The sequence below is a fragment of the Nanorana parkeri genome, unplaced genomic scaffold (genome assembly GCF_000935625.1).
Source record: "Nanorana parkeri isolate BGI_ZX_2015 unplaced genomic scaffold, ASM93562v1 scaffold497, whole genome shotgun sequence".
Taxonomy (NCBI): Eukaryota; Metazoa; Chordata; class Amphibia; order Anura; family Dicroglossidae; genus Nanorana; species Nanorana parkeri.
Genome location: NW_017306765.1, coordinates 96517 through 111274, shown reverse-complemented (window position 1 = coordinate 111274; position 14758 = coordinate 96517). Strand labels below are relative to the sequence as shown.

Sequence of the window (14758 nt, the reverse complement as noted above, 5' to 3'; positions counted from 1 at the left end):
AGTTACACCTCAAACAAATCTCCCTTCCCCTTTTTTTTCTGGAACAGCTTTTCTGTGAGAAATGTATTCCTATTCAGGAAAAAACAAAAGATTAACTGATTCAAGCGCTTGTGGATTATGATACGCAACAGGCAGCACAGTGTAGAGCCTTGGATACAGCCGAAGGAGGACCTACCACAGAGGAGATTCCAGCAGATAGGGTCAGTCAGTCAGCACCCTCTGGAGATACACTGGACTCTTATTTGCATACTGTTCTAAAATATGTGGACTCAGCAGATCCCAACGTATGGCTGGAGCTAGTCCTGAAATATCACGGGAAAGGGGCTGCGGAATGCCAGGCCAAAAGAGAGCACCAGCTAGCCCTAGCAAGATTGGAGAGATCAACTGCCTCACCTGCACCTAGACCCCGTGTGAGAATTTTCCTAGTTTGGATAAAGACGGGGACCTGGATGTGTTTCTGCGCAGCTTTGAAAAGACTTGCAGGCAGTACGAGTTGCCAAAAGATCAGTGGGCCAAATATCTCACCCCTGGACTGAAAGGGCCAGCGTTACAGGCTGTTTCAGAACTGCCAGTGGACCATGATCAGGACTATGAGACCATCAAAGCTGCATTGCAGCGAAGGTACTATCTCACGCCTGTACCGAAAGAAGTTTCAGGCTTTTCAAAAGAATGCCCGAGAGAGCTATGTAACAGTTGTGGGCCAACTGACAACAGCGTTCAGACAGTGGACCGGAGGGCTGGAGATTACTAGCATGGAAAGCCTGGAGGACCTGGTGATTAAAGAATAGTTTGTGCAACTCTGCCGAGGCAATGTACAGGAATGGCTGCTAGATCATAAGCCAAAAACGGCACTGGAAGCGAGCGAGTTAGCAGATTTGTACACGGCAAATAGAGCATTTGTGGACTGGAGCAAAGGACTCTCAAAGGAGCATCTGAATGGAGGGGCCTGGCACTACGACCCTCCATCAGCAAGCCAACCGTACCCTCCTCTGTGCCTGCATCCTCAGGAACAGGGGAGGCTGGAGCCACTTTCAGGCACACGGATTACCGCAGGTGTTTTATCTGCAACAAAACAGGGCACATTAGTTCTACTTGCCCAGAGAAAAAAATGCCCCACACCATCCACAGGAGCGGGGCGCCCCTCATCACAATCCTCCGTGTTGTTTGTCACCCAGTCGGAGTGTAGCGCCAATGTGAACATGCAACCTGTCACTGTGGAAAATAAGGTAACTGGGACTCAGGGACACTGGGGTATCAGATAACATTCCTACAAATGTGTTACTGGGTACTTATTTGGGTAGGTTGTTATCACAGTATGTGCCTGAGGATAATACCTGTGATTTACCCAAGCCTGCTAGAGGCCTTACTATAGAAAGGGCAGTGTGTAAAAATGTACCAAGGCAGCCTGATGGGGGAGGGAGGGCAGAAAAGGGTGCGTGTATCCGTCTGAGGTGCCTTGTGAAAATGTGAAAGGACCACATCCCTGGGAGGGAGGGCAGTGCAAATCTGTGCCAGAACTGGGGGTGTCTGAGGTACCATGTGAAATTGCAGGGGGGTCACCTGGCTGTGAAGACAGGCAGAGAGTGAGTGAATGGCTGTCAGTGTCAGATGAAGCTGGATCCCAAAATCCTGTATGTGCGTGGGCAAGGAGTGTGAGTGAAAGTGAGACTGATGGTCCAACTGTAGCTGTTGTAACCTGTCAGCAGTCTTCCTGGAGTAAGGATCAGGGGCTGACTCAGCCTGCAGATCCAGAAGGGATGGCTGCAGGGGAGCCTCACCCCTCTTCCCACTCCCTCCTAGTAGCTCATGGTGAGGGGTCTGAATTAGAGCCCGTTATTGATGCAGAGATGCAGAACCCAGAATTCCAGCAGGCCCATCAGACAGATCCCACATTAGAGAAACTGAGGGACTGTGCTAGGCAGCTGCCCACAGACCTTGATAAGGAGCGGGTATACTGGGAGAATGGGTGGTTATACCGGGAAACTGTCCCTGCAGAGGGGCATGATCTCTGGGTAACTGAGCGCCAGCTTGTGGTGCCTAGGAGTCCCGTTTGTTATATCATTTCTATTGGCCTGGTCTGGGCTTAGATGTGGCAAACTACTGTCGTTCCTGCCCCGAGTGTATGAGGGAAGGTAAACCTGGGGATGTTGGTAAGGCTCCACTAATACCTCTTCCCATAGTGGGGGAGCCATTTGAGAGGATAGCGGTTGATATTATAGGCCCCCTAGCTATTCCTAGTAGTTCAGGGAAAAGGTATATTCTGACTGTAGTTGATTATGACACTCGATACCCAGAGGCAGTGGCATTGTCATCTATCAGGGCTGACAAGGTTGCCGATACTCTATTGAGCATCTTCTCATGTTTAGGGTTCCCAACTGAGTTGCTAACGGACCAAGGCCCCCAGTTTACATCTGATCTGATGAAGAGTCTCTGTCAAAAGGTGCAGGTAGAGCATCTAGTTACCAGCCCCTACCATCCCCAGACAAATGGCTTGTGTGAGAGAATTAATGGAACCCTAAAGCAAATGCTTAGAATATTTGTGGAGTCACAGGGAAGGGATTCGGAACAATACCTGCCTCATCTCCTGTTTGCTTACTGGGAGGTGCCACAGGAATCCACTGGTTTCTCTCCGTTTGAACTCCTGTATGGGCGTAGAGTGCGTGGGCCACTATCTCTGATTCGAGAGGAGTGGGAAGGAAAGTTGGGGTCCCCTAAGACATCTGTGGTGGAATATGTCATGCGTTTTAGAGATAAAATGCAGGCTTTAATGGTGAAGTGCATGAAAATCTGAGAACTGCTCAGTCTAGGCAGAAGCAATGTTATGACCGGGATGCTCGAGAGAGAGTGTATGAGGTGGGACAGAGAGTGCTTGTACTGGTACCTATGAGGCAAAACAAGCTCCATGCGGCCTGGGATGGCCCATTCACTGTTCTACAGTGTATAAATGATGTTAACTATGTGGTGTCCTTAGATGTAGGTGAAAAAGGCAGAAGGTCTACCATGTCAATATGATGAAAGTATTTCATGACAGGGAACCCACAGTGTTAACGGTGTGTAGCTTGCCAGGGGATGAAGAGGAATCTGACCCCCTGGTGGACTTGTTGGAGGCCACCAGAGATTTAGATGGATGCCCATTTAACTACTAATCAGAGGGAAAAACTATTCGAGGCACTGAGGCCGTACAGCACAGTCTTCACTGGTAAGCCCGGCAGAACCCACCTAGTGACCCATCATATAGACACCGAGGACCATCACCCCCTCAGACAGGTGGCCTATCGGGTATCCCCGGAGGTGAAAGCTGACATTAAAAGAGAGATAGAGGAAATGCTGGAGCTTGGCGTAATTAGGAAATCCCACAGTCCTTGGGCCTCCCTGTTAGTGTTGGTCCCCAAGAAGGATACGACAACTAGGTTTAGTGTGGATTACCGGCAGTTGAATCTGATAACTGCATTTGATGCCTATCCTATGCCCCGCATCGATACATTGCTGGATCAATTAGCCGGGGCCAAATTCCTTAGCATAATGGATCTTAGCCGAGGGTACTGGCATATCCCAATGACCCCAGAGGCACAGAAACGGTTGCCTCTGGCCTTTTTACACCCTTTGGCTTGTATGAATTTCAGGTAATGCCCTTTGGCATGAAAAATGCACCTGCCACCTTCAAGAGGTTAGTTAATCATGCTGGAGCATACCTTGACGATATTGCGGTGTTCAGTGACACCTGGGATGAACGTCTGCTACCCTTGGCAAAGGTCCTGGATCGAATATCCGCTGCCGAGTTGACTATAAAACCGGACAGCTGGGCATGGCGGAGGTACAATACCTAGGGCACAGGATAGGTGTAGGGACACTTCCCCCAGAGTCCAGTAAAATAGAGGCTATAATGGCCTGTCCTGTCCCACAAACTAAAAAAAAAGGTGATGTAATTCCTGGGTACAGCAGGCTATTATAGAAAATGTTTGCCACACTATAGCACCCTAGCCTAAGCCCTGACTCATTTGACAAAGAAGGCCCTTCCCCAAATGATAAGGTGGACCCCTGAATGCGAAGTTAACACATTAAAACAGGCCCTTACTGACTCTCCTATAGTACAGGCCCCTGATTTCCAAAGAAGGTTCAAGTACAAACTGATGCCTCTTATTACTGGCTGGGAGCGGTATTGAGTCAAGTGGATGGGAAGGGTGACAAGCATCCTATCGTGTACCTTAGGACGAAAATTACTACCACGGGAAGTGGCTTATGCCACCATGGAAAAATAATGTCTCACAATTGTCTGGGCACTGCAAAAACTACAGCCTTACTTATATGGATGCCAGTTCACCGTGATCACTGATCATAACCCCCTGCTCTGGCTGCATAGGGTGGCAGGAACAAATAGGAAACTCCTCAGGTGGAGCCTAGTCCTACAACAATATGAATTCACCATACAGCATAAAAAGGGGAGTATGCATGGTAACACGGATGGGCTGTAGCGTCAGGGGGAAGACTCAATCTGAGCTGCAAAGGAGTGGCATATGAGCCCCTCCCAGTGTGCCTCTTATTAGGGGGAGGTGTCAGGTCCAGTGGACACGATGCTATGAGTTATTGTAAATATGTTGTTAATCAGTGTGATTGGGGGTAGTAGGCACGTTACTTAACCTTCCAGCAGAGGTGGCAAGATGAGGGAATCCCAAGGGTGGCATATGCTACCTCTCGGGGAATTAGTGGCATATGCTACCTCTCTGTGAATTAGCTTCCTGCTCAGGTAGAGGATGGGATGTTCTTCTCCCGCCTGGTCTACCTGACTCACAACTGCGCCCAGACCATACATGAATGCGTTGGTGTGCACTAGAAAGCGGCGGGTGAAATCCTTGGGCCTATAGCACAGGAGCGCTGGACAGCGCCTTCTTCAAGGCCTGTAATGCCCTCTCGCATTCTGGATTCCACAACACCACCATAGGCAATTTATTTTTTGTTAAGTCAGTTAGGGGCTTAGACAGGCTGCTGTAGTTATGAACAAACGTCCTATAGTACCAAGCTGTGCCCAAAAATGACATAACTTGTTTCTTTGTTTGTGGGGTAGGCCAGGCTATGATGGCCTCCACCTTCCCAGTCTCAGGCTTCAGAGTGCCTCCTCCTACCTAGTGTCTTAAGTACTGGACTTTAGTCATACCTATCTGATATTTACTGGGTTTGGCTGTCAGATTGGCCACTGTATACTTGTCCAGGACCTGTGACAGGTGCACCAGTTGTTCTTCCCAAGTGGAACTGAACACCACAATATCATCCAGGTAGGCTACTGCAAAGGCCTCCAGCCCTTCCAGTAGATCATTCACAACCCTCTGAAAAGGTGGCTGGGTCGTCTGATCCTCCAAGTGACGCCCAGGCACTGTGGAACTTCTGAATGACTCCCATGTGCTGCATTTCCACCATTTCCTTTTCGATGTCTGTGTGCACCTCTATTGAGACTCGATAAGCTGACTGATTGATTGGAGGAAGCACCCCAGTGTCCATATGGTGGACAGCAAAGTGCGTCTTCCTAGGTTTCCTGGCGAATGGATCACAGTACATTGCTAGCACTTCCCGCAGCTGATATAAATTATATATCTATATATATATATATATATATAAGAAACACAAAAAAAATGTGCGGCATTGGTGGATCAGGCCAAGTTTTCAGCACAGCAGATGGCAGATCTAATTGGGACAGGAATCCCTCTAAGTCCTCTGGTGAACGAATAACTATGTTCCGACCATCCCTTCTAAGACTCAAATGAAATGGGATCCCCCATCAATATTGGATTCCTGCCTCTCTCAATCTTTGTGTTATTGGGCGCATAGCACTTCTTTTTGCTAATGTCCTTTTTGAAATGTCCGAGAAAAGGGAGATATTAGCTCCATTATAGTCAAGTTCTCCTTGTTCTCTCGCCCTCTGCATGAGCAAGTCCTTATGCTGGAACAAACAGAGGCTACACAATACATCTCGCGGTCGGGGCTGGTTTTGGATTCGAGGACTAAGCACTCGATGTATGCTATCCACTTTGATTTTATCTCTGGGGAAGTTGTTCAAATAATTATTAAAAATCCCCTGAACAGTTTGCATTAGGTCATTTTCACCTATGGCCTCAGGTATACCCCTTACTCGTATGTTCTTATGCCTTTGGCGATCCTCTAGGTCATCTATTCGTGCCCGCAGTGTTAATACCTGGTTATGTAAGCCCTTAATGATCTCTTGTGCTTCTGTTTGAAGATCAATCATAGGTTGCACAATTGTCGCTATCGCTTCCACCCTATTGTGGAAGATCTGCATATCTGATCTCAGGTCTTTCAGCCCTGCATCATGTAGTTCCTCCATACTTTTAAAAAAAGAGACCAAGTCATCCTTATTTGGAAGCACATTCATATATTTGCCAAATACATCAGACACCATCTCCTCCACAATACTCTGCTGTTCTCTGTACTCACGAGATAGTTCCCTTCTGTGTTCACGTGTGCAATGTGGGAATGCATCCTCTCTGATTGTCCCACTCAGCTCAGAACTTTCTCGTCTGCTCATCTCTCCCTTGTCACCGCTTGCTGGCAGGTCGGCCAGAGATGTAGCGCTGCTTGATCCGGTCTCCGTTTTCGGCGACTGACAGGAGAGCGTTCCTCCAGTCTTGCGGAGATACGAGCCGATGTCTACTGCTGCAGGATCTGATGACTCGGGTAGGTGCGGGTCCTTCTTTCTTTTTTTGCCCGTTTTCCCCATCTCAAGACACCATTCAGGGATGGATTATAAAGCAGTTTTAGCAGCTCTGGAAACAGCTTGGACACTTAGCTCATCAGGTAAGGCCGTGGGAGCGTTGGATTAACACGTCCTCACTCAGCCATTGCTCAGCTCCTCCCCTTGATGTTCACCCCTGATGTTAACCCCGCATCTGTACACAGTACCTTGGTGCGTCCAGTGGGTCCAGTTGAGGAATCCAGGGTATCTTCTGCAGACGCATTATAAGAAATCAGGGTTTTGCGGTACCGTGCATTTCAGTGCCAGCTATTACACTGTGCGTGGAAGGCATGTTTGGGGTGCCATTGTCAGGCCAAAACGAAAAATTACTTTTTCCCCCCAACTTTCATAATTTTTGAAAAAATAATTGTATTGTAAGCACATGGTGCTTGAATAGCTTCAGCTAGGGAATGACAGCTGCCAGTGGCAAGATTCCACAGACGGCAGCTTAAAGTAAATACAGCAGGTAGTGGCCTAGTGCAATAGCCAGCCTGCTATCCGCCATTTCAAATTGCAATAGCCAATAGCAAGCTGGGTATTGCACCTGCCCACTGCTTGCTGTGCCCTCCTCCCAGCATGGAGGAGAGAGCTAGGGAATCCAACCAACTCATAAGCGATTATTAATCTGTAGCCATCTATCTTGGATAGATCTTTGATCTCCTGCTGCATAGAACAAGGGCATTCTGCTGGTCCTCTCTTTATGTTAACGCCAGCTGCAGTAGTACTGCAATGTTTTCCTGCTGGGTGGCAGTAGCTTGCTGCTGTGTGGCAGTGGCTTGTAGTAAGGCTTTTACAACTTCTTCCATTTAAACTGTATTTTTACTTAACAGACATCAGTGTGTGTCCGCGATCACCACCATGTGTGACCTGGGATCTTATAGCCACACAGTCTTCAAGGTTGGAAACACCACACAACATTGTAGTTTGTGCAAAGTAAAGTCCTTTTTCTTTTTATTAACAGATCTGACAAAAACAGGCAAAATAAACATAAGCAAAACAAAAAGCCTTGCTTCACTGAGCGCTTACTAACAGGTACAACTGACTGCAATAACTTAGCTTGTTCACAAAAATAGATACACAGACCTTTCAAACTTTGTTTTGCCTTTAGAGAGTCCTCTCAGTCTCTCAGTGGAGTGTTGCAGTATCCCATACTGCTGCCTCTTCACCCTCCATCTCTTTCTCCCAAAATACCTAATGTAGCTTATTCTGACTCCGATTGTTGTATTAGCGATTTATCCCTTGCTTAGACCTCTATGCCTGGCCTGTATAAGCAGATATAATCACTGCGGACAATCCTTATCAGATAGCTGTACTCACAAAATACCCTCCACAAAGGTGCTTTATTGTGTACATCAGGTTACAGTAAACAACAGGATACAGCAGATGAATGAATTGGCAGTATTTAAGGCGGTCAAAGATGATAATGTTTCCAAGCATGCAATGCAGATTAACATGTGGTCATGTTACAAGCAGCCATGACACAGGAAATGACTATTGAAGAAGAAGGGCGGAGCATTACACACAAGGGAAATACATCATAGATGTGAGGGAAGGGAACACAGAAAAACACGTGTAATAACCACTAGATGGCAGTATAGGAACTTAGCCATACAATATCAATGAGAAAATGGCTTAAGGAAAATAAATAGGGGTGCGGAAATTAACGATTAATCCGTCGATTAATCGTTAATTTTTTTGATCGATCAAAGTTCTTTTGATCCGTACTCACCTCTCCGCCGGCTTCCGGGTCTTCCGTCGCAGATCCGTTGACGTCACGGACATCGACGTCACCGGACTCCTCCCCACTCCCCGAGTGGCTCTGTCGGCTAACGAAGGGAAGGGGGGAGGAATCCGGTGACGTCGGTGTCCGTGACATCACTGGACTCATCCCCCTTCCCTTCGTTAGCCGACAGAGCCACTTGGGGCAGGGGGGAGGAGTCCGGTGACGTCACCAGATCGCCGTAGACTGGTCCCCGCAGATTCTTCTCCCCCCTTGGCTCCGGACCGCTGAAGTCATAACATCTAATGCAGCTTCCATAGACCTATGGAGAGATGATAGTGCCGGCATTTGGGGAGCAGAGATCAGGTAACTAGAAGTGCTTTACTCCGGGCCCCTAGACATAAATGAGCATTTAACCCTTGCAGTGTGGGGGTAGTCCCACTGCAAGGGTCATGTTTTGTTTTGCCTGGAGATGGGCTTTAGAAAAAGCAATTTTTGGTTTAAGCCAATCATTTTTTGTGTATTGATCCTCATTGTCCATGTTACTGGAGGCTTATCAGGGGCATGTCCTCCATGCTATAACACAAGAACACCCTGCCGGGAATAAGGACATACATACATGAATACAAGGACGCTCTGATAGGGACATGCTGATTACAAGGACACTTTGCCAGAAACAAGGACATACTTTCTTTTGTCTTCCAGTTATACAGTTCCCTTGGCTGTATAATAATTAATCGAACACAAACTTTTTAATCATTACCAGCCCTAAAAATAAACTATATAATTTCTCATCTAACATTAATGTGAATATTAACTGTGGCTGTAAATACAACTATTGTGGCAGCACACTCCCATCTGTCATTGTAAATGCCACTTTGTAAATCATAACAGTCAGAATGTTTACTCAGAATGATAAAATAAACAGTTTTCTATTTATGAAAATAGGCCAGGATCTGTAATTAAGGAGATTCCCAACTTATTTCCACAAATCAACAAAAATAACTTGAGTTAGTTTATTTGCGCTAACCTGAAGACAAAATGAGGACAATAGTGTGCAAAAATATAAATTTATTAACTAAAAATCAGTGCAGAATAATAATCAAAATATAATTGGTGATAAACAAGAAATAAATTGGAGCACAATTTCAATAATATTGATCAATAAAGATAATGAGAAAAATAAAACGACTGGAAATTATTTCAAATATAAATGAAACAAGACTAAGTAACTCCTGGAATGCAATTAGTTTAGGGCCAGTGCGGTTCAATCTGTTTGTTAATGATCTTGAGGTTGCTATTGGTAGTTCAATTTTGGTGTTTGCCGATGACACCACAATATACAGGGTAATAAAATCACCACAGGACATAGCAAGATTAAAAGAAGACCTTGATAAAGTATGGAGATGGGCAGCCACCTGGCAAATCAGGTTCAATATTGAAAAATGTAAAGTTATAAATTTGGGTGATAAAATGTGCACACAAGCTACTCATTATTGGATAATTGGTAAAGGGAAAAGATTTGGGGGTCCCAGCAGACGCCAGACTCCATGCAATTCTAGGCGGAAGCTAGCAAAGGGTATGTACTCTAGAGACAAATACATAATTCTGCCCCTTTACAAAACACTGGTTCAGCCTCATCTTGAGTATGCAGTCCAATTCACAGGAAGGTTGTCTTTGAGCTTAAATTAATCCAGCGAAGGGTAACAAAATTAAAAAGGGGGATGGAAGATCTCGGCTATGAGGGAAGGTTGCCTCTTGAGGAGGCGATTAGGAGGTGATATGATTGCAGTGTACAAATTGTTGAACTGTGATGGGAGAATCTGTAAACTGTTTAATCGAAGCTCCCTAAAGAAAATAAGAGGACACCACCTGAAAGATTTAATCGAAAGGTTAGGAGGTTTTTTTTCTGAATAACATTTTATTATTTTCATAATAATAAGAGACAGTATACAAAACACAAAGGACAATGCCATTGCAACAGTACACAGTAATGTACAGTGCAGTACAAGCAAGCATTAGGGTAAAGTATCTATCAGTATGAGTAGTGTGCGCTTGACCCATAGGACAGCGTCACATATAATGCAGTACTTATATAAGAAAAATAAATTGGTCATGTATATCATTAATCAACATAAGAAAGTTGCAGAGATTCATGCCACAAGAAGAATGTAAAATATGGCATTAAGCCAAACCATGTAGAAAAAACAAAGAAAAACGAAGGAGCAAAGCCAAAAAAGGAATAGAAAAAGGAAAAGAAAGAAATAAGTACCGGTCTCCCTTCAGGCCACCAGCATCCTCCAAAGCATCCCAAGGTTCCCAGACATTGTTGTATAAAGACAAGGTGTTACTCAGCCTAGCTGTCAAATATTACAGTTTTTGAACATCTTTTATTCTAGCATAGAGATCCACATGCGAGGGTGGAGTACCACACTTCCAAGCAAAAGCTATAAGGCAGAGAGCCACCATCAATACATGGGAAGCCAATTTTTTGTCGAACTTATGTAACCCTTCCAAGGGCAGGCCCAGTAAGTAATTTAGAGGAGCCAAAGCTATTGTACGGTGAATGAGTCTCTCCAAAAGATCTTGGACATTTCTCTAGAGCGGTGTGATATGACCACACTGCCAAAAAATATGGAAAAGAGAGCCTGCCTGGGACTGGCATCGCCAACAAAGTGGCGAGACACTGGGATAAATAGATTGAAGAAATTCAGGCGTATGATACCAATGATATAGTATCTTATACTGGTTCTCTTTGCATACGGAGCAAAATCGAAGAACTAGACGCAGAGCACTATATACTCTCCAATTGCTCCTGGGTGATGGTCAGTGCCAGTAAGGCCTCCCATTTGAGCATATAAGGTCGTCTAGTAAACTCATTAGGAGATGGATCGCACAGGGCAGTGTATATGATAGAAATCATACCTCTGGAGGAAGGAGTCTGTGTACATAGGGACTCAAATGGGGTACATTTGGGGAATGGTGCGGTTCCAGAAACTACATGAGCAAAATGTTTAATTTGGAGATATACAAATAGTGTTTTAGAGGGGAGCTGAAATTTCCCTTGGAAGACTGGAAAGGAATATAAAAGTCCAATCTTCACATCGATGATATCTTTAAATCTAAACAATTGTTTCTCCTCCCAAGGAAAAGAGACCCGTTGGGAGATAGGGGGTGTATAAAAAGGAGGTCAGGGGCGATTTAGGGGAAGATAAGTTATGAGTAAATCTGAGCTTGTACCAAATAACTCTGGTACAATCCATGGAGGTTTAGAGTTTATTTGTTTTAACGCTTGATCATACTCCCCAACATAGACTGACAAGCATACTAGGTGTACATTGCCTCTTCCTCCTCAGATTATGAATAGAAAGCAAGATTGGGGTTTCATGTAAGGCATTGACATCATTGCATATTTATAATAAAATATAATTTATTCCTTAGAAAAGATAAAATCCGTAGGTATGTATACAAAAATCACCACATAAATATATGCGCGCAGTTATTACAAAAACAACAACACATTTATCTTAGTTGTTGCTCGCCTATTCACAGCCTACCACCCCTAAACAATACATCACCAAAAGATCTGCTGCGTAGATAGTTAGCACTTGCTTCACATAAGATTAACAAGATGATATTGTATCCCAGGGCTTGTGGCTGTGGAGTATTTACCAACGCGTTTTGCTTAAATAAGCTTCCTCAGGGGATTTATGTATGCAAAACGTCCCCTGTCAAATGTACATATAACCGTCTCAGCCAAGACTATAGAAGGGTGGGCATCCATGGGCCACAAAACAGCACTCAGATGATCAATCATATGACAACCTGCTGTTCAAAATCATATATATCACTGATGTGGTTTATATGGCATCCTGTTTTCCTTATTCCCTCCCTGATGGTAGGAAATCATATTTTCCACTTAATATCCAGATTTATACTAAACTATAGGTTACCCCTGTTTATATGTGTCCGATGTTCCCATATATGTGTGCATTATGCGTATGTATTATGGGGTATCCCAAAACATCTCCTTTCTTCCACTTCAAAAATGGGGAAAGGAATGCCTACCTGGGCAGCCAAAGTATAAATTAAAAAAATCAAATCAGGTCAGGGCATATGTGGATGTATATCCAAAGTAGATAGATATGTGTCCCATCTTAAGATGTGTGCCAGCTAGACACCATGGTTCAGGATCCATTTCCTCTGTCACCTCCTTCAAAATATTTCCCACACTTGAATCCATAATACTGTTGCATATCATAAGACATACCTCCAGTACTGAATGGTCCTTTATGTAGCGTCCTGCTGCACAGTCTCCCAAGGACAGTGTTAGTGAGTGCCATTCCATCCCCCTAAATAACTCCCCTCCGCCAGCCGTTTCCACCCCATCTTACCAGATTGGCGTGATGGCCAGCGAGGACGCCGCAATCAGCAAGCTCTGGGGTGCACACGCTCACGTGTCAGCAGAGCGCCAGCGCCCCTCCCCTTGAACCCAGGCGTCATGGGTACGTCCAGCACAGCGATCTGACAAGGGATTATTTAGATCGCTCATGGCCAATCTCCGCCTCCCAGTGGCATCATCATGACGCATCGCATGTGAATAAAGAGAACTTTCCACAAAGGAGCGAGGCACATCGCATAGACGTAACTCCATAGGGACCTCTAAAGGAGAGGAGGGTAGAGGGATAGAGCATAATCAAACCTCCAGATTATATGAATCTCCATCTTCGGTGTGGCATACTATCGACATTCAGGCGCCCATATGGTCCATCAAAGAAGAGGAAAGGAACCAGCTTATTTATTATATCAGGTCTATTCACTATCTAATCCCTAGTATCTCTGAGTGACACGAATATCTAGTAATGATTCTGGTCTGATACAACCAGAATCATTACCAGATATTCGCGTCTCATCAAAACGTTCAAGAGATTATGAGAAAACAATGGCACATACTTAGGAGAGACATATCCACCAGAATTTATCAAAGACACTCCACAAATAGTATTCAGAAGAGCTCGCTCTTTGTGACTGTGTGACACAAAGTTTCTACCAGGAGACATGAGGAGGAAGATGTTGAATCCAGGAGCTTGCCAATGCGGTACATGTAACCAATGCCCCTGGGTAATGGAAGGAAAGATAAGCCCACTACCCAATAGGCAACAATGGGTACTCAAACACAAGGTTAATTGTAGAACTACACATGTAATCTGCTTACTGTACTGTATTTGTGGGGCCTTTTATATTGGGAAGTCAGCTAGAATGGCTTGTAGACGAATACATGATCATCTCTATCTAATCGAGAATCGGAAGATGTTGACACCCATAAGTAGACATGTTGGCCTGTGCCATGGATTTGACCCCACTTGCATTAGGCTCTATATCATAGACCATGTACACGAGAATATAAGAGGTGGAGATATTGATAAACAGTTGCTGCAAATTGAGACAAGATGGATTTTTCAACTTAAGCCAAATGTACCCCCGGGTTTGAACGAAATGGTGAGCTTCAAACCCTTCCTGTGAGACTTTTTAAATACTCAGAGATACTAGGGATTCGATAGTGAATAGATCTGACAATATCTGATATTATAAATAAGCTGGTTCCTTCCCTCTTCTTTTTCCCCATTTAATGAGCAATTTATGAGGCCTATGGTTAGGAACACATGCATTCTTCTGTTGTCTGGGATGGAAATATGAATGTACCCTAATTTCCATGATGTGTAACTGTCGGATCAATGTAGTTATTTCCTTCCATTGAGGAAATCTGCTATTAAGTATAAGTATAACAAATGTAGATTTCTACTGTATATGGGATTGTGTTGTTTTCTTTGTTTTGGTGTAAACCTTAAGGATATTGCTCTGTCATTGAAAGAGGAACCACCGGTCATCACACCAATCTGGTTAGATAGGGTGGAAACGGCTGGGGGAGGGGGGGGGTATTTAGGGGGGGGGCACTTTCTAACATCGTCCTTAGGAGGCTGTGCAGCAGGATGCTACATAACGGACCATTCAGTACTGACGGTATGTCTTATGATATGCGACACTATTATGGTTTCAAGTGTGGGAAATATTTTGAAGAAGGTGACAGAGGAAATGGATCCTGAACCATGGCGTCTAGCTGGCACACATCTTAAGATGGGACACATATCTATCTACTTTGGATATACATCCACATATGCCCCGACCTGATTTGAAGAAAGGAGATGTTTTGGGATACCACATAATACATACGCATAATGCACACATATATAGGAACATCGTATACATATAAACAGGGGTAACTTATAGTTTAGTAA

General features: G+C 44.7%; 1 protein-coding gene across 1 annotated transcript in view; it reads left to right on the top strand.

Moving 5' to 3' along the window:
• LOC108790729 (SRC kinase signaling inhibitor 1-like) overlaps positions 1-14758 on the top strand; it is a 584474-nt gene that overhangs the window by 500653 nt on the left and 69063 nt on the right. Inside the window, exons 11-14 of the mRNA XM_018561058.1 lie at positions 404-637; positions 1176-1226; positions 3151-3339; positions 3624-3814. Coding sequence (XP_018416560.1) covers positions 404-637; positions 1176-1226; positions 3151-3339; positions 3624-3814 — 665 coding nt within the window. The remainder of the gene's footprint in view (positions 1-403; positions 638-1175; positions 1227-3150; positions 3340-3623; positions 3815-14758) is intronic.